General features: G+C 33.3%; 1 protein-coding gene across 3 annotated transcripts in view; it reads left to right on the forward strand.

The window, feature by feature from the left end:
• LOC139493503 (androglobin-like) overlaps positions 1 to 22,147 on the forward strand; it is a 110,502-nt gene that overhangs the window by 9,205 nt on the left and 79,150 nt on the right. Inside the window, exons 2-3 of one of the 3 annotated variants that reach the window (XM_071281948.1) lie at positions 17,130 to 17,288; positions 17,434 to 17,451. In XM_071281948.1, the coding sequence (XP_071138049.1) occupies positions 17,130 to 17,288; positions 17,434 to 17,451 (177 nt within the window). Of the gene's footprint in view, positions 1 to 17,129; positions 17,289 to 17,433; positions 17,452 to 19,628; positions 19,751 to 22,147 lie in introns of those variants that run through there. The other 2 variants (XM_071281953.1, XM_071281961.1) reach the window with 2 other exon arrangements.

Below are 22,147 nucleotides of genomic sequence, written 5' to 3' on the forward strand. Positions count from 1 at the left end.
TGTACATTTTTCAGCACCTGTTTGTAACACAGATTAGTATTTCAATCTCGGAGCGGACATTTTATTGTAGGCTTTTACTGAAATTTATGGACCTAGCAAGCAATTTTTACGGCATTGCAATTTCTTTTCTCTAGGAAAAGCTTTGAGAGATATCTGCACCAAGTTTTTTTATAAACTTTTAGTACATGTATGCCCTGCTGACTGCAAATTTTGAGGTCGATTGTATTTGTAGTTTCAGAGTACATGTGGATTTTTTTTTCAGAAGTGACGCAAGAACAATATTAAATTTCAATTTTTCATGAAACATGATTGATTGATCATGATTGATTGATTGATCATGATCATGATTGATTGATTGATTGATTGATTGATTGATTAGTTGGTTGGTTGGTTGGTTGGTTGGTTGGTAAAACACGTTGGATAGGGCCAATTCAAACAGCGAAAAAGAAACAAAAAAGATCTTGGACCCTATATTAAACACACGAGACGGAAACATGATTGATTGATTGGTTGGTTGGTTGGTTGGTTGGTTGGTTGGTTGGTTAAACACGTTGGAAAGGGTCAATTGAAACAGCGAAAAAGAAACAAAGGAGATCTTGAACCCTATATTAAACACATGAGACGGAAACATGATTGATTGATTGATTAATCATGATCATGATTGGTTGATTGATCATGATCATGATTTGTTGATTGATCATTATTGATTGATCATGATTGGTTGGTTGGTTGGTTGGCAAATACACATAAAATTCTTCAAGTCGTGCCCCAAATCACATATGTACATGACCTTGACCTTTGACCTTGTGACCTTTGTCAAGGTCATTGCTTCACAATGTCATTGCAAAAGACCCTATGGGTCAAGGACCTTTTGTTTAAGAATTTTGCCTAATAATGGCTTTTTATAAACCATCAATGGGGGTTATGTCCCTTACATAAGGGTAAAACCAATACAGTCATAATGTAACAAAGTTGCCCCTTGAAGTACTGAACATTTTTCACTGCTTAAATTTTCTGTATCTATAACCATTCAAGAATTATAGGGAAATCAAAGACATATGAAAATCTAAAATATGACCTTGACCTAATTTTCTAAGTTAGGACCCAGGGGACTCAAATAAAAACATTCCAGGGTTATACGGTTAACGGTTTATGAGTTAACAAAACATACCGACAAATTTATTCCGTAAAGGTACATAACTCCTATAAAATTTCATCGAATCGCTTCGATCCAAATTAGCCAAAAATTCCTGAGGATGTAACGAACAATTTGTAAAAAGAATTTTGTCGCTTTCTTATTTTGTTACGAAGGAGATGCACACACATGACAAACAGTGAATAGGGAGATAACTCTTACAAAGAAAATGGTTCGGCTTAGCAGGGTGAAATTTAAAAGCGCATAAACTATACGATACAATATGAAAAAAATCTAAGCGACATATTGCGAAACAAACATTTATCGCAAGAACAAAATTTGGCGGAAAAAAAAAATAATAATAATAATTAAAAACCAATTGTTCAGAGAACAATTGAAAGTCTTTCCACAACAAAGAAATTTGGATAAGAAGGTAGTTTCTTCATACTGATGAGATAAATATTGGTTTAATTATCTTTTTGAGTGATAAAATGGAGATAATATGCTCATTCCGGTCTCATATGATAGCTTCTTTCACACTGATTCCAAAGATATATAGTTTATATATACTTTTGTATGTAGAATGGGAGATAATTGGTCACTTCCGGTTTGTTGGAAGTCATTTATAGTCTTCAGTAATCAGTTTATGTATATATATGACAAAATATATGGATTCTGAGTACTTGTATGTGAAAAAACTGCAAAAAAAGCTACTTCCGGTTTTCTCAAGGTCACTTCCGGTTGCCATTTGTCAAGGTCATTTGTCACTTAACCTTTTGTATGAGGTCAAATGTCTTTATAATGAACTAACTCGAAGTTATAATCAAATAACCTCATATCAAGACATTTCAGGGGCAACAACTCCTATAAGATGCCATTTAATTGTATAAGACTAAATGTAGCATATCTTCATTACAATTTAGCGGACATTTTGCACTTGTTCTTTCATATGTATCTCTCAAAGTGAGGGAGAAAATGCAAAAACAAGCAAAAGTCACAATTGAGAACTTGACCTTGACCTTTGACCTTGACCTCATTTTCTAAGTTAAGACCTAAGGGACTCAAATAAAAACATTCCAGGGTTATACAGTTAACTGTTTATGAGTTAAATTAACATACCGACAAATTTATTTTGTAAAGGTAGATAACTCCTATAAAATTTCATCGCATCGCTTCGATCCAAATACGCCAAAAATTACTGAGGATGTAACGAACAATTTGTAAAAAGAATTTTGTCGCTATCTTTTTTTGTTACGAAGGAGATGCACACAGATGATAAACAGTGAATAGGGAGATAACTCTTACAAAGAAAATGGTTCGGCTTAGCAGGGTGAAATTTAAAAGCGCATCAACTATACGATACCATATGAGAAATATCTAAGCGACATATTGCGAAACAAACATTTATCGCAAGAACAAAATTTGGCGGAAGAAAAAAAAAAAAAAAATAATAATAATAAATATAAATCAATTGCTTTAAAAAAGCAATTGTAGGGGGTCTTTCCCCCTTTAAAATTAATTGAATTGGGGGGGGGGGGTGTTTGTTTGTTTGTTTATTTGTTTGTTTGTTTCTTAATGGGGTCTATATTATTGTTACCGGAGAAGTTTCATGTTTAGTTTGGAAAGTTTTTATTTTATTTTAGGTCCAGCGCGCGCGCCAGATGGGGAAGACATCACGTGACTTGGGTTTATAATAACGAAAACTTAGTATTTTTATTTCTCTTTAGGTCGGGATGTTGAACAGACAACATGTATAGAGACGGAATGTACACAATGTAATTTCTTTTGTCATTGTTGGAAATTGACATTTTGATCACAGTTCACCAGCAGTGCATGTTTTGGATTTAATTGTTCCGGTGTAACTTTAATACGCATTTAATGATTATTTTCTTAAAATGTACATTTTTCAGCACCAGTTTGTAACACAGATTAGTATTTTAATCTAGGAGCGGACATTTTATTGTAGGATGTCACTGAGATTTACGGACCTAGCAAGCGATTTTTAGGGCATTGCCATTTTTTTTCTCTAGGAAAAGTCTTGAGAGATATCCGCACCAAGTTTTTTTATGAACTTTTAGTACATGTATGCACTGCTGACTGCAAATTTTGAGGTCGATTGTACTTGTAGTTTCAGAGTACATGTGGATTTTTTTTTTCAGAAGTGACGCAAGAACAATATTAAATTTCAATTTTTCATGAAACATGATTGATTGATCATGATCATGATTGATTGATTACTTGACTGATTGATTGATCATGATCATGATTGATTGATTGATTACTTGATTGATTGATTGATTAGTTGGTTGGTTGGTTGGTTGGTTGGTTAAACACATTGGATAGGGTCAATTGAAACAGCGAAAAAGAAACAAAGAAGATCTTGGACCGTATATTAAACACATGAGACGGATACATGATTGATTGATCATGATCATGATTGATTGATTACTTGATTAGCTGGTTGGTTGGTTGGTTGGTTGGTTGGTTGGTTGGTTGGTTGGTTAAACACGTTGGATAGGGTCAATTGAAACAGCGAAAAAGAAACAAAGATCTTGGACCCTATATTAAACACATGAGACGGAAACATGATTGATTGATCATGATTGATTGATTGATTGATTGATTGATTGATTGATTGATTGGTTAAACACGTTGGAAAGGGTCAATTGAAACAGCGAAAAAGAAACAAAGGAGATCTTGAACCCTATATTAAACACATGAGACGGAAACATGATTGATTGATTGATTGATTAATCATGATCATGATTGGTTGATTGATCATGATTGGTTGATTGATCATGATCATGATTTGTTGATTGATCATTATTGATTGATCATGATTGGTTGGTTGGTTGGTTGGTTGGTTGGTTGGTTGGCAAACACACATAAAATTCTTCAAGTCGTGCCCCAAATCACATATGTACATGACCTTGACCTTTGACCTTGTGACCTTTGTCAAGGTCATTGCTTCACAATGTCATTGCAAAAGACCCTATGGGTCAAGGACCTTTTGTTTAAGAGTTTTGCCTAATAATGGCTTTTTATAAACCATCAATGGGGGTTATGTCCCTTACATAATGGTAAAACCAATACAGTCATAATGTAACAAAGTTGCCCCTTGAAGTACTGAACATTTTTCACTGCTTAAATTTTCTGTATCTATAACCATTCAAGAATTATAGGGAAATCAAAGACATATGAAAATCTAAAATATGACCTTGACCTTTGACCTTGACCTAATTTTCTAAGTTAGGACCCAGGGGACTCCAATAAAAACATTCCAGGGTTATACGGTTAACGGTTTATGAGTTAAAAAAACATACCGACAAATTTATTCCGTAAAGGTACATAACTCCTATAAAATTTCATCGAATCGCTTCGATCCAAATTAGCCAAAAATTCCTGAGGATGTAACGAACAATTTGTAAAAAGAATTTTGTCGCTTTCTTATTTTGTTACGAAGGAGATGCACACACATGACAAACAGTGAATAGGGAGATAACTCTTACAAACAAAATGGTTCGGCTTAGCAGGGTGAAATTTAAAAGCGCATAAACTATACGATACAAAATGAAAAAAATCTAAGCGACATATTGCGAAACAAACATTTATCGCAAGAACAAAATTTGGCGGAAAAAAAAAAAAAATAATAATAATAATCAGAACAAATACAATAGGCTTTCCACAGAAAAGTGGAAAGACCTAATAATAATAATAATAATAATCAGAAGAAAAACAATAAGTCTTTCCACAGAAAAGTGGAAAGACTTAATAATAATAATAATAATAATCAGAACAAATACAATAGGCTTTCCACAGAAAAGTGGAAAGACCTAATAATATGGAAAAAACTGGAGTTGTCGTTCGTTTTACGTTGATAGGATAGATAGCACACAACCTACATTCAGTTGTAAGTGGAGGGTTAAAAAAAAAGGGGGGGGGGCAAAAGGGGGTCTCGGGGAGATTTTTTTTTTTTTTTTTTTTATTAACGGAACAGAATGGTTAAAAAGGTTTTTTACAATATAAATCAATTGCTTTAAAAAAGCAATTGTAGGGGGTCTTTCCCCCTTTAAAATTAATTGAATTGGGGGTGGGGTGTTTGTTTGTTTGTTTGTTTGTTTGTTTCTGTATGGGGTCTATATTATTGTTACCGGAGAAGTTTCATGTTTAGTTTGGAAAGTTTTTCTTTTATTTTAGGTACAGCGCGCGCGCCACATCACGTGACACGGGTTTATAATAACGAAAAGATAGTCTTTTTATTCCTTTTTAGGTGGGGACTTTGAACAGACAACATGTATAGAGACGGAATGCACACAATGTAATTTCTTTTGTCATTGTAGGAAATTGACATTTTGATGGCAGTTCACAAACAGTGCATGATTTGGATTTATTTGATCCGGTGTAACTTTAAAACACATTTATTGATTATTTTCTGATAATGTACATTTTTCAGCACCTGTTTGTAACACAGATTAGTATTTCAATCTCGGAGCGGACATTTTATTGTAGGCTTTTACTGAAATTTACGGACCTAGCAAGCAATTTTTACGGCATTGCAATTTTTTTTCTCTAGGAAAAGCTTTGAGAGATATCTGCACCAAATTTTTTTACAAACTTTTAGTACATGTATGCCCTGCTGACTGCAAATTTTGAGGTCGATTGTATTTGTAGTTTCAGAGTAAATGTGGATTTTTTTTTCAGAAGTGACGCAAGAACAATATTAAATTTCAATTTTTCATGAAACATGATTGATTGATCATGAAACATGATTGATTGATCATGATCATGATTGATTGATCATGATCATGATCATGATTGATTGATTGATTGATTGATTGATTAGTTGGTTGGTTGGTAAAACACGTTGGATAGGGCCAATTCAAACAGCGAAAAAGAAACAAAAAAGATCTTGGACCCTATATTAAACACACGAGACGGAAACATGATTGATTGATTGGTTGGTTGGTTGGTTGGTTGGTTGGTTGGTTGGTTGGTTGGTTAAACACGTTGGATAGGGCCAATTGAAACAGCGAAAAAGAAACAAAAAAGATCTTGGACCCTATATTAAACACACGAGACGAGACGGAAACTTGATTGATTGATCATGATTGATTGATTGATTGATTGATTGATTGATTGATTGATTGATTGATTGATTGATTGGTTGGTTGGTTGGTTGGTTAAACACGTTGGATAGGGCCAATTGAAACAGCGAAAAAGAAACAAAGAAGATCTTGGACCCTATATTAAACACACGAGACGAGACGGAAACATGATTGATTGATCATGATTGATTGATCATGATTGATTGATTGATTGATTGATTGATTGATTGATTGGTTGGTTGGTTGGTTGGTTGGTTGGTTAAACACGTTGGAAAGGGTCAATTGAAACAGCGAAAAAGAAACAAAGGAGATCTTGAACCCTATATTAAACACATGAGACGGAAACATGATTGATTGATTGATTAATCATGATCATGATTGGTTGATTGATCATGATCATGATTTGTTGATTGATCATGATTGGTTGGTTGGTTGGTTGGTTGGTTGGCAAACACACATAAAATTCTTCAAGTCGTGCCCCAAATCACATATGTACATGACCTTGACCTTTGACCTTGTGACCTTTGTCACGGTCATTGCTTCACAATGTCATTGCAAAAGACCCTATGGGTCAAGGACCTTTTGTTTAAGTGTTTTGCCTAATAATGGCTTTTTATAAACCATCAATGGGGGTTATGTCCCTTACATAATGGTAAAACCAATACAGTCATAATGTAACAAAGTTGCCCCTTGAAGTACTGAACGTTTTTCACTGCTTAAATTTTCTGTATCTATAACCATTCAAGAATTATATGGAAATCAAAGACATATGAAAATCTAAAATATGACCTTGACCTTTGACCTTGACCTAATTTTCTAAGTTAGGACCCAGGGGACTCAAATAAAAACATTCCAGGGTTATACGGTTAACGGTTTATGAGTTAAAAAAACATACCGACAAATTTATTCCGTAAAGGTACATAACTCCTATAAAATTTCATCGAATCGCTTCGATCCAAATTAGCCAAAAATTCCTGAGGATGTAACGAACAATTTGTAAAAAGAATTTTGTCGCTTTCTTATTTTGTTACGAAGGAGATGCACACACATGACAAACAGTGAATAGGGAGATAACTCTTACAAAGAAAATGGTTCGGCTTAGCAGGGTGAAATTTAAAAGCGCATAACCTATACGATACAATATGAAAAAAATCTAAGCGACATATTGCGAAACAAACATTTATCGCAAGAACAAAATTTGGCGGAAGAAAAAAAAAAAAAAAATAATAATAATAATAATAATTAAAAACCAATTGTTCAGAGAACAATTGAAAGTCTTTCCACATCAAAGAAATTTTGATAAGAAGACAGTTTCTTCATACTGATGCGAAAAATAATGGTTTAATTATATTAATGAGTGATATAAGGGAGATAATATGCTACTTCCGGTTAAATGAATGTCACTTCCGGTCTCATATGATAGCTTCTTTCACACTGATTCCAAAAATATATAGTTTCTATATACTTTTGTATGTAGAATGGGAGATAATTGGCCACTTCCGGTTTGTTGGAAGTCATTTTTAGTCTTCAGTAATCAGTTTATGTATTCATATGACAAAATATATGGATTCTGAGTACTTTTTGATTAAAAAAATGCAAAAAAGGCTACTTCCGGTTTTCTCAAGGTCACTTCCGGTAGTCATTTTTCAAGGTCATTTGTCACCTAATCTTTTGTACAAGGTCAAATGCCTTTATAATGAACTTAGTTGAAGTCATAATCAAATAACCTCATATCAAGACATTTGAGGGGCAACAACTCCTATAAGATGCCATTAAATTGTATAAAACTAAATGTATCATATCTTCATTACAATAAAGCTGACATTTTGCACTTGTTCTTTAGTATGTATCTTTCAAAGTGTCGGAGAAAATGCAAAAACAAGCAAAAGTCACAATTGAGAACTTGACCTTGACCTTTGACCTTGACCTCATTTTCTAAGTTAGGACCCAGGGGACTCAAATAAAAACATTCCAGGGTTATACGGTTAACTGTTTATGAGTTAAATGAACATACCGACAAATTTATTTTGTAAAGGTAGATAACTCCTATAAAATTTCATCGAATCGCTTCGATCCAAATTAGCCAAAAATTCCTGAGGATGTAACGAACAGTTTGTAAAAAGAATTTTGTCGCTATCTTTTTTTGTTACGAAGGAGATGCACACAGAGGATAAACAGTGAAAAGGGAGATAACTCTTACATAGAAAATGGATCGGCTTAGCAGGGTGAAATGTAAAAGCGCATAAACTATACGATACCATATGGGAAATATCTAAGCGACATATTGCGGAACAAACATTTTGCGCAAGAACAAAATTTGGCGGAAGAAAAAAAAAAAAAAAATAATAATAATAATAATAATAATCAGAACAAATACAATAAGTCTTTTCACAAAAAAGTGAAAAGACTTAATAATAAATATAAAGCAATTGTTTTGAAAACAATTGTTAGGCAGTCTTTCCCCTCTGATGAATGGATAATTGAATTTTTTTTATTGATTGATTTGGAAAGGGGGGGGGGGGGGGTATTTGTTTATTTGTTTGTTTGTTTGCTTTGGTATGGGGTCTATATTATTATGTTTCCGGAGAAGTTTCATGTTTAGTTTGGAAAGTTTTTCTTTTATTTTAGATACAGCGCGCGCGCAAGATTGAGGAGACATCACGTGACGCGGGTTTATATTAAGAAAAACTTAGTCTTTTTATTTCTCTTTAGGTCGGGATGTTGAACAGACAACATGTATAGAGACGGAATGTACACAATGTAATTTCTTTTGTCATTGTAGGAAATTGACATTTTGATCACAGTTCAACAGCAGTGCATGTTTTGGATTTAATCGATCCGGTGTAACTTTAAAACACATTTAATGATTATTTTTTGATAATGTCCATTTTTCAGCACCTGTTTGTAACACAGATTAGTATTTCAATCTCGGAGCGGACATTTTATTGTAGGTTTTTACTGAGATTGACGGACCTAGCAAGCGATTTGTACTGCATTGCCATTTCTTTTTTCTAGGAAAAGTCTTGAGAGATATCTGCAAAAAGTTTTTTTATGAACCTTCAGTACATGTATGCCCTGCTGACTGCAAATTTTCAGGTCGATTGGACTTGTAGTTTCAGAGAATATGTGGATTTTTTTCAGAAGAGACGTAAGAACAATAATAAAATAAAAATGTTCTTGAATAATTGAGAGTTTGTTCCTTCAATAAACTGTCATAAATAATCAGTCATACATATTGATTGATTGATTAGTTGGTTGATTGATTGGTTGGTTGGTTGGTTGGTTGGTTTGTTGGTTGGTTGATTAAACACGTTTGATAGGGTCACTTAGAACAAGGGGAAAAAGACCTCAAGAGACCTTGCATCCCGTATTAAACGCATGACACGGAAACATACATTAAGTGATTGATTGGTTGGTTGGTTGGTTGGTTGGTTAAACACGTTGGTTAAACATGTTGGTTTAACACGTTGGTTAAACACGTTGGCTGGTTAAACACGTTTGATAGGCTCAATTTAAACAAGCGAAAAAAAAACATCTTGGATCCCGTATTTAACACATGAAACGGAAACATGCATTGATTTATTTATTGGTTGGTTGGTTGGTTGGTTGGTTGGTTGGTTGGTTGGTTGGTTAAACACGTTGGTTAAACATGTCGGTTAAACACGTAGTTTAAACACGTTGGCTGGTTAAACACGTTTGATAGGCTCAATTTTAACAAACGAAAAAAAACCATCTCGGATCCCGTTTTTAACACATGAAACGGAAACATGCATTGATTGATTGATTGGTTGGTTGGTTGGTTGGTTGGTTAAACACGTTGGTTAAACACGTTGGTTAAACACATTGGATAGGCTCAAAATTGGATCCCGTATTTAACACATGAAACGGAAACATGCATTGATTAGTTGATTGATTGGTTGGTTGGTTGGTTAAACACGTTGGTTAAACATGTTGGTTAAACATATTGGTTAAACACCTTGGTTAAACATATTGGTTAAACACCTTGGTTAAACATAATGGTTAAACACGTTGGCTGGTTAAACACGTTGGATAGGCTCAATTTAAACAAGCGAAAAAAAAAAAAAAATTGGATCCCGTATTTAACACATGAAACGGAAACATGCATTGATTGATTGATTGATTGGTTGGGTGGTTGGTTGGTTGGTTAAACATGTTGGTTAAACACGTTGGTTAAACACGTTGGCTGGTTAAACACGTTAGATAGGCTCAATTTAAACGAGCGAAAAAAAAAACATCTTGGATCCCGTATTTAACACATGAAACGGAAACATGCATTGATTGATTGATTGATTGATTGATTGATTGGTTGGTTGGTAGGTTGGTTGGTTGGTTAAACACGTTGGTTAAACACGTTAGTTAAACATATTTGTTAAACATGTTGGTTAAACACGTTTGATAGGCTCAATTAAAACAAGCGAAAAAAAAGAGACCTTGAATCCCGTATCAAACACATGAAACGGAAACATTGATTGATTGGTTGGTTGGTTGGTTGGTTGGTTGAAATTCAAACACACATAAAACTGTTTAAATAGTGCCAAAACCACATAATTTGATGACCTTGACCTTTGACCTTGTGACCTTCGTCAAGGTCATTGCTCCACAAGGTCATTGCAAAAGACCCTATGGGTCAAGGACCTTTGTTTAAGAGTTTTGCCTAAATATGGCTTTTTAAAAACCATCGATGGGAGTTATGTCCCTTACATGATGGTAAAATCAATATAGTCATAATGTAAAAAAGTTGCCCCTTGAAGTACTTAACATTTTTCACTGCTTAAATTTTCTGTATCTATAACCATTCAAGAATTATAGGGAAATCAAAGACATATGAAAATCTAAAATATGACCTTGACCTTTGATCTTGACCTAATTTTCTAAGTTAGGAATCAGGGGACTCAAATAAAAACATTCCAGGGTTATACGGTTAACGGTTTATGAGTTAAAAAAACATACCGACAAATTTATTCCGTAAAGATAGATAACTCCTTTAAAATTTCATCGAATCGCTTCGATCCAAATTAGCCAAAATTTTCTGAGGATGTAACGAACAATTTGTAAAAAGAATTTTGTCGCTATCTTTTTTTGTTACGAAGGAGATGCACACACATGATAAACAGTGAATAGGGAGATAACTCTTACAAAGAAAATGGTTCGGCTTAGCAGGGTGAAATTTAAAAGCGCATAAACTATACGATACAATATGAGAAATATCTAAGCGACATATTGCGAAACAAACATTTATCGCAAGAACAAAAGTTGGCGGAAAAAAAAAAATAATAATAATAATAATAATAATAATAATAATAATCAGAACAAATACAATAAGTCTTTCCACAGAAAAGTGGAAAGACTTAATAATAATCAGAAGAAAAACAATAAGTCTTTCCACAGAAAAGTGGAAAGACTTAATAATAAATATAAATCAATTGCTTTAAAAAAGCAATTGTAGGGGGTCTTTCCCCCTGTAAAATTAATTGAATTGGGGGGGGGGGGGGGTTTGTTTGTTTCTGTATGGGGTCTATATTATTGTTACCGGAGAAGTTTCATGTTTAGTTTGGAAAGTTTTTCTTTTATTTTAGGTACAGCGCGCGCGCCACATCACGTGACACGGGTTTATAATAACGAAAAGATAGTCTTTTTATTTCTTTTTAGGTGGGGACGTTAAACAGACAACATCTATAGAGATGGAATGTACACAATGTAATTTCTTTTGTCATTGTAGGAAATTGACGTTTTGATCACAGTTCACCAGCAGTGCATGTTTTGGATTTAATTGAACCGGTGGAACTTTAATACACATTTAACGATTATTTTCTTAAAATGTACATTTTTCAGCACCAGTTTGTAACACAGATTAGTATTTTAATCTAGGAGCGGACATTTTATTGTAGCATTTCACTGAGATTTACGGACCTAGCAAGCAATTTATACGGCATTGCAATTTTTTTTCTCTAGGAAAAGTCTTGAGAGATATCTGCACCACGTTGTTTTATGAACCTTACGTACATGTATGCCCTGCTGACTGCAAATTTTGGGGTCGATTGGACTTGTAGTTTCAGAGAACATGTGGATTTTTTTTTCAGAAGTGACGTAAAAACAATATTAAATTTCAATTTTTCTTGAATAATTGAGAGTTTGTTCCTTCAATAAACTGTCATGATTAAACAGTCATACTGATTGATTGATTGATTGATTGATTGATTGATTGATTGATTGATAAGTTGGTTAGTTGGTTGGTTGGTTGGTTGATTGGTTGGTTGGTTAAACACGTTGGATAGGGTCAATTGAAACACGGAAAAAGAAACAAAGAAGATCTTGGACCCTATATTAAACACATGAGACGGAAACATGATTGATTGATCATGATCATGATTGATTGATTAGTTGATTGATTGATTAATTGATTAGTTGGTTGGTTGGTTGGTTAAACACGTTGGATAGGGTCAATTGAAACACGGAAAAAGAAACAAAGAAGATCTTGGACCCTATATTAAACACATGAGACGGAAACATGATTGATTGATCATGATCATGATTGATTGATTAGTTGATTGATTGATTAATTGATTAGTTGGTTGGTTGGTTGGTTAAACACGTTGGATAGGGTCAATTGAAACACGGAAAAAGAAACAAAGAAGATCTTGGACCCTATATTAAACACATGAGACGGAAACATGATTGATTGATCATGATCATGATTGATTGATTAGTTGATTGATTGATTAATTGATTAGTTGGTTGGTTGGTTGGTTAAACACGTTGGATAGGGTCAATTGAAACACGGAAAAAGAAACAAAGAAGATCTTGGACCCTATATTAAACACATGAGACGGAAACATGATTGATTGATCATGATCATGATTGATTGATTGGTTGATTGATTGATTGATTGATTGATTAATTAATTAGTTGGTTGGTTAGTTGGTTGGTTGGTTGGTTGGTTGGTTGGTTGGTTGGTTGGTTGGTTAAACACGTTGGATAGGGTCAATTGAAACACGGAAAAAGAAACAAAGAAGATCTTGGACCCTATATTAAACACATGAGACGGAAACATGATTGATTGATCATGATCATGATTGATTGATTGGTTGATTGATTGATTGATTAATTAATTAGTTGGTTGGTTAGTTGGTTGGTTGGTTGGTTGGTTGGTTGGTTGGTTAAACACGTTGGATAGGGTCAATTGAAACACGGAAAAAGAAACAAAGAAGATCTTGGACCCTATATTAAACAGATGAGACGGAAACATGATTGATTGATCATGATCATGATTGATTGATTGATTGATTGATTGATTAATTGATTGATTAGTTGGTTGGTTGGTTGGTTAAACACATTGGATAGGGTCAATTGAAACACGGAAAAAGACATAAAGAAGATCTCCGACCCTATATTAAACACATGAGACGGAAACATGATTGGTTGATCATGATCATGATTGATTGATTGATTGATTGGTTGGTTGGTTGATTGGTTGGTTGGTTGGTTGAACCCTATAAGAAACACATGAGACGGAAACATGATTGATTGATTGATCATGATCATTATTGGTTGATTGATCATGATCATGATTGATTGATTGATTGATTGGTTGGTTGGTTGGTTGGTTGGTTGGTTGGTTGGTTGGTAGGTAGGTATGTTGGTTGGTTGGTTGGTTGAAATTCAAACACACATAAAACTGTTTAAATAGTGCCAAAACCACATAATTTGATGACCTTGACCTTTGACCTTGTAACCTTCGTCAAGGTCATTGCTCCACAAGGTCATTGCAAAAGACCCTATGGGTCAAGGACCTTTTGTTTAAGAGTTTTGCCTAAAAATGGCCTTTTAAAAACCATCGATGGGAGTTATGTCCCTTACATGATGGTAAAATCAATATAGTCATAATGTAAAAAAAAGTTGCCCCTTGATGTACCAAGCATTTTTCACTGCTTAATTTTTTTGTATCTATAACCGTTCAAGAGTTATAGGGAAATCAAAGACATATGAAAATCTAAAATATGACCTTGACCTTTGACCTTGACCTAATTTTCTAAGTTAGGAATCAGGGGACTCAAATAAAAACATTCCAGGGTTATACGGTTAACGGTTTATGAGTTAAAAAAACATACCGACAAATTTATTCCGAAAAGATAGATAACTCCTATAAAATTTCTTCGAATCGCTTCGATCCAAATACGCCAAAAATTACTGAGGATGTAACGAACAATTTTGTAAAATAAATTTGTCATAATCTTTAACGGTTGCGAAGGAGATGCCATAACAAGGAAAACAGTGTTTGGGGAGATAACTCCTACAAAGAAAAGTATTCGTTTACGCAGGGTAAATTTCAAAAGCGCATAAACTGTTCGATATCATATACAAAATATCTAAGCGACATATTGCGAAACAAATGTTTATCGCAAGAACAAAATTAGGCGGAAGAAAAAAAAAAATAATCAGAAGAAAAACAATAGGTCTTTCCACAGAAAAGTGGAAAGACCTAATAATAATCAGAACAAATACAATAGGCTTTCCACAGAAAAGTGGAAAGACCTAATAATAATCAGAACAAATACAATAAGTCTTTTCACAAAAAAGTGAAAAGACTTAATTAAAAACCAATTGTTCAGAGAATAATTGAAAGTCTTTCCACACCAAAGAAATTTGGATAAGAAGGTAGTTTCTTCATACTGATGCGATAAATGATGGTTTAATTCTCTTTTAGAGTGATATAAGGGAGATAATATGCTACTTCCGGTGAAATAAATGTCACAACCGGTCTCATATGATAGCTTCTTTCACACTGATTCCAAAAATATATAGTTTCTATATACTTTTGTATTTAGAAAGGGAGATAAATGGTCACTTCCGGTTTGTTTGAAGTCATATTTAGTCTTCAGTAATCATTTTATGTATCTATATGACAAAATATATGGATTCTGAGTACTTTTATACGAAAAAATTGCAAAAGAGGCTACTTCCGGTTTTCTGAAGGTCACTTCCGGTAGCCATTTTTCAAGGTCATTTGTCACTTAATCTTTTGTATAAGGTCAAATGTCTTTATGATGAACTTAATTGAAGTTATAATCAAATAACCTCATATCAAGACATTTCAGGGGCACCAACTCCTATAAGATGCCATTTAATTGTATAAGACTAAATGTAGCATATCTTCATTACCATAAGGCTGACATTTTGCACTTGTTCTTTTATATGTATCTCTCAAAGTGTCAGAGAAAAGGCAAAAACAAGCAAAAGTCACAATTGAGAACTTGACCTTGACCTTTGACCTTGACCTCATTTTCTAAGTTAGGACCTAGGGGACTCAAATAAAAACATTCCAGGGTTATACGGTTAACTGTTTATGAGTTATATAAACATACCGACAAATTTATTTTGTAAAGGTAGATAACTCCTATAAAATTTCATCGAATCGCTTCGATCCAAATACGCCAAAAAATCCTGAGGATGTAACGAACAATTTGTAAAAAAAATTTTGTCGATATCTTTTTTTGTTACGAAGGAGATGCACACAGATGATAAACAGTGAATAGGGAGATAACTCTTACAAAGAAAATGGTTCGTCTTAGCAGGGTGAAATTTAAAAGCGCATAAACTATACGATACAATATGAGAAATATCTAAGCGACATATTGCGAAACAAACATTTATCGCAAGAACAAAATTTGGCGGAAAAAAAAAATAATAATCAGAAGAAAAACAATAAGTCTTTCCACAGAAAAGTGGAAAGACTTAATAATAATCAGAAGAAATACAAAAAAGTGAAAAGACTTAAATAAAGTAAACTTCTTCTAAATATGAACAAACTAAAAGATTTTTTTTATCAGAAACAAGTATATGTACATAAGTTTTATAATGAAAACTATCCATTGAGTTATAAAAACATATGTATTATTTTTTTTTAATTTGAGGTTTCTTATGACTTTAACAGAACAAGTTTGAACAAAGTTTTTAACACGTTTTTATTATATCATCAATTTTCTATACGTTTTGTTTGCAGCAGAGACATGTCTTCTTTAGCAGCAAGGCCCATGCAACTCCGGTTGTGGGATTTTCTCGCCGCGTTGAAGACCAATTGGTGGCCTTCGGCTGTTATCTGTTATTTGGTCGGGTTGTTGTCTCTTTGACATATTCCCCATTTCCATTCTCAATTCTATTGTCACTCCTATTTATATATATATACGGATTTACATATTCATAAAAAGGTTTCTATCGTTACAACAAACCACAAACAATTCAGTTAAAAAGGCTCATATCCACGTATCTTTTAAAGGCAGGTTATATGCCTAATTTTGGATAGTATTTTTTAAATCGAAATCATAGTTTATAAACTTTATAACGGTATCATATCTATACTATTTTTGAAACGTCTACGCCATTTGGTCTTCGAGTTGTCCCACTGACAGTCATACTCCATCCAGTCTTATTTCTTGTTTGAGTAGTTTGATTTTACTTTTTACATTAGATGTCGATAAGACTCAATCTACTTTACAGTTTTCATTTTCAGTTCCTTGGTATTTTATAATACTTTATTCTAAAAAAACTTAAGTACAGTTTATAGGATAATTAATAATGTTACTAGCTTCTAGCCTTAAAGGTCAAGTAAATAAATTCACACAAACACACCAATAAAGCACATAGAACCCCTCCCCACACACTCATAAAACAAAAAAACAAAACTCAAACAAACACACTAACTGTTCTCTTATAGAATTTCAGTAAATTGCCCATTTATCGTACCGACCGTATGAGGGCTGTAAACCAGTCAAGGTCGTTAAACACGTCAATTATCATCATTTATCGCCCAAGGTTGATCCTTATTTTAATCTTACGTCAAATTTACTTGATTGTGAAATTTTTTTCTTTAGTGTGCCACAGAAAATAGATGAAAAAGATGACCAGATACCGAGGGCATCGTCCAATGTTTCTATGGCCAGTATCTTAAGTAGAGGAAGAGGAAGCGATGATGGAGCAGAAACACCAAAACAATTTGGTAAACTGGCGGGTCTGTTGGTCAAATCTAAATTGTAAGTATACCTTTCAATATGTCTTGTTATTTATCGAAAAAAAGTAAACACTGTAAAATATATCTATACAAGAACTGCATATTTCCAAATTATATAGTTTTTGTTTGATTGCCTTGGTCACACTACAATGGATTTTATATTACAGCGTTTCCAAAATGAATCTGTGAGTTTGTATATATATATTAAAAGTAGATTCTTATATACAAGATTTTAGTATCACAAAGTCAAGAAAATTAATATAATTTAAGCAGTTTCTTGAAGAACATGAGTCCCCACTAAACCATGTTCTCATAAAATAAGAAAAAAAGCATTGCTGTATTTTATATGTTTAGATTAGCTTATGATCAGAGGTCCGATTCACTTTATTAAAATAGAGTTATCTTTCTTAGATCAATTTGCGAAATGTATCGTTACTGGCTTTCACTAGTAGTTTTGTAGTTATAGAGCATCCACATTGCTTTCCACTTACTAAAAGTTATATTAGCTTTAGAAATATGACTGTATAAATTCTTGAAAACCTTATTAAACAAATCTGAATAGAGATTTTTGGAAGACGCTGTCAACCTGAAAGATTTGGTTTGCAGCGGCTTGACACATCGATGAACGATCATGTGATTACGGAATTTGTTTTTGGTGTATTCGCCATTCAAAAGTGGAATGGTTGTGTAAAAACACATAAAGTATTAAACTGTTGATGAAATGCATAATTTAGTACTGCAAGTTTTCATAGTAATGAAATACATGTGCACGAATTACATCAAAAACAAATTCGATACCCAATTGATTAGTTTATATTAAATACATGGAAAATCTAGCACTGTTCAATATAATTTTTGTTAAGAACATATGTATGGAATAGGATACTTAGAAATGATGTTAGGAAGATTTTCATCAATTTTACGTACATCGAAAATTCTTTACAAATACATATCTGGTATAAGAATATTCATTCAGAATATGTTTCAAATTGTAAAAAAGATAACTCAATGTTCTTATTATTTCTAAGTTGAGTATAACATGACGAAGTTGTATTTAAGATCCCTTTAAATGTATAACATTTTCCATTTGATGTAACTGTGTAACTTAACCTTCAGTCAAACAAACTTATAGTTAAGCAAGTTATATTTTTTAACAGCATTATAATATAAAAAAAAATGGTTCTTAAGATCATTCTGATTTTTTATGTGCATTTTATAGAATTGTGCCGATTATATTATAAAAATTTACAACCAAGTAAATTTAAGCTAATAAAACAATTACATGAATCTTCGTGAATTGAATTTTATATAAAAAAAATTAACATGCCCAAGGGTATGCAGACATCTGTGAACAATGTTAGAGGAAGCCAAATTCAAGATCCAAGGCCGATATGCATAAAGCCACTAAAGTTTAGATATACATTCGTCTTAAATGTAGTAAAATCCGTCTGTATGGGACAAATCTAAACTAAAAGTAGTTTTATACATATCAGTCCAAGCTGCTCTAAGTCCCTACAAAATTACCATATGCGTGTTATAAAAGAAGCTCTGCTGACTTTGAGTGCTACTGCTAAGCGAGAAAACAATATGACAATTCGCACCTTGATAATGCATCGATTAACCATTATATAATGAATGATTTACACGAATGTGATCATGGGAAGGTACTCTTATCTATTGATGATCTCTACGAAACGGACAGATTTCTCTTATATCTCGATTAATTTGTAATAAACGAAATTGAAATTAACAAGCGCACGCAATGTCACAAAAGATTTGAATTAGAGAGTCAATACAGAGATTGTCTGTTCTTGTAAATAAACACGCAAGCAAAGCGTAATATACTTTGAGGGAAATGATTTATTAATCCACATATTACTTCATTTTCAATTAATAACGTCTGTAAAATATTCTTTCCAATAATTAGTTATATTTACAAATCTTCAAACCAGGAAATTCTTTGATTATTTAAAAGACAGAAATCCTTATCTCGATTTGTAATCGTTTTTATTTCGTTTGTTCTTTCTATTCCTGGAATCTTTAAATGAAGGGATTTTGTTCGTTTACACGAAAAGACATTACTGATTTTCCCTAACCAATCTCCGTCATGAGACTATTATGTATACAAGGCCACCATGTATGTGATTTTGGATTTCCTTGCCTTAAACATGATCAAGTTGACCAAAGAAGGATTTTCTATAATCCTTAAATCAAGTGTTATGAATATGATTTAGTCTTATAAATAATTTGGCCGGTGGCTCCAACCTATATACAACAAATCCGTTAAATGTTTTCAAACTAAGGAAAGAGGATTAAGCGTTTAAAATTTTCTGATCAGAAGTCAACGTACTAGTGTGTACTCCGTATCTGTCAGTCAATGAGAAAAGGATCCATTGTTGGAGGGGAGACTCCGGGCTCCCGGGGTGCACTTAGGAGAGGTAGCGTGCTTAAAGCGGACACGGGGAGGAGACGATCTTCAGTCTTGTAAGTTTACGTTTTTTTTATGTCTCTAATAATTCTTTGGTTTATGAGGAATCAAACATACGACTTTGGTAATTAATTTGGGATTATATTATACTGCGAACATTACCCATAAATAGTAACATAACATGCAATGGTTTAATGGTACTTGTAGTATTATGAAAATCTTGATGTTGTATGTATAATAGAATGCAAACTTTTTGCAGCATTTCGAATTCAGTACTTCATATTTTATATACAAAAATGTGTACGAATTCCTAATCACGAGCTACTTTTTTTTTGTTGGTTCTGGCAGAAGCCAGTCGGCCATCATCAAATATAAGAGTTTGCGCCTGTCCCAATTCAGGAGCATCTGGCCTTTGTTAGTCTTGGTTTTTTTTTCCATTCGATTATTTTAGATTATTTATATGTTCGAAGTTTAGTGTGACGTCAATCTTTAACTGATTTTATCGCACCGCGGGTAAATTATCACGTTGTGATTGGTTTAACACCGTCACGTGGTGACCCCCTATGGTTTAGTAAATTTCATAGGGGGGTTCGTGACGTCATCTATAAATTTTGTTGTGTTTCATTGTTTATTTTTCAACAAAACGTAGCAGAAAAAGTCTAGCCTCCGGCCTCACCCCCTATGTATTTTACTAACCCTCTATGGATCCGTAGGGGGTCAGTAGCGAACCATATAACTTATAGTAGGGGCCAAGAGGAGTCCGCCTCCGGGTGCGGTATTTGCCCGCTGTGTTGAAACAATATTGGTGGCCTACTGCTGTTTTTTCTCTTTGGTAGGGTAATAGTTTCTTTGACACATTCTCCATTTTCACTCTCAATTCTATTATAGTTTATAGTTTATTTCAAACCAAAAGCAATACAGCTTATAGGTATATCATAAATATGTACATGTATATCATAACAGAACATTTTAAATACAATTATAAAGCCTGGCACTCGGAACCCATTTGAAAACGCTACAGCTGGTATTATTTGCCTAGATTAATTAATCTATTTAAGTATTCTTTAATTGGCATAATAATGATGTTCAAATACTTAATATTAAACGCATTTTATTACATATTTATTGAGGAATAATGATAACCGCCAAAATATAATAAGACTGACTAAGAGATAGATAAAAGGAAGGTATTGACCAGACGTGAATTTATGTCCAAGTAATCACTTATAACAATAATAATAATAATATGCTATTGACAAAGGCCAGGATCAAAACTGGTACCTGGCATAGGACCTTTTATTGTTGTCTATGTGGTATGTATTTTACTCATTGTTAAAGGCCGTACGGTGATCTATAATTGTTTATTTTTGTGACGGTCATTTGGTCTCTTGTGGAGTGTTGCTTTATCAGCAATCATAGTACAACATCTTTATATATATACGTAGTTTTATGCCGTGTTTGCTAATGGCATTAGGCTCAAATAGATTAAATCCAAAATAAATGTCCTTTTATGATCAAACGATTTGGATCCAATTTAGATTATTGAAACAAGGGAAGTAACTCCAAACCCGTTTTTCATTGATTTAGAGCCAGGCGGTGCAAACCTCTAAACGTCTGTATAACAATATATTTGCTGAACAGAATGAATCAACAATACTGACAAAACTTGAATGAACCTTAATGAAGTATCGATGTTTCCCAAATAAAGTGTTTTAAATTCTAAATGATCTATTGATTTTTTAATTGTAGTAACTTAATCCCGATGGGTCCTAAGTAAATAAAATCTCAATAGCACCAGCTTTCGTGTAAGAACTTAATAGACTGTGTTTATCTTAATAATGGTGGCACGGCTGATGTTAAGTAGCACAAACCAAATATTCAGGGGGGTGATTGTTACTGTGGTTTTTTGTTGACGATTTAGTGTAGTGTTAAAAATGTCAGCTTCTTCAGAATCGTCCGAGAGCGGGCGAAGTTCTAGAAGGATGGCTTCCATTGCCAAAAAGATGTCAAAGATTCAGAGTGGAAGTTCTGCCATCTTTTCGTAAGTGATGCTGGTTCACAAACTTGTTATTTTTTTACTTCAAGTGTTCGATAATTGTAGTATATAATCAAATGGTTATAACTCCTTTAATTTGAAAAATAATAAGATGATAAACTTCATATTTGATCGACTGTCAACCTATCTTGAATAATGTAATAATTTAATTGTCTTTTTAACTAGCTTTTATTTGCGCTTCTGTTCAAAAGTTTAAATAACTTTCTTAAGTTGTCCGTTTATGAATTTCATTTTTTTTTTTTTTTTTTTAGAATTTTCGGTTTCAGGTCCCCAGACAAAATATTAAAAAGAAGATGTGGTATGAATTCCAATGAGACAACTATCCACAAAAGACAAAAATGACACAGACATTAACAACTGTAGGTCACCGTACGGCCTTCAACAATGAGCAAAGCCC

This window comes from Mytilus edulis, chromosome 10 (assembly GCF_963676685.1).
Source record: "Mytilus edulis chromosome 10, xbMytEdul2.2, whole genome shotgun sequence".
Lineage (NCBI taxonomy): Eukaryota > Metazoa > Mollusca > Bivalvia > Mytilida > Mytilidae > Mytilus > Mytilus edulis.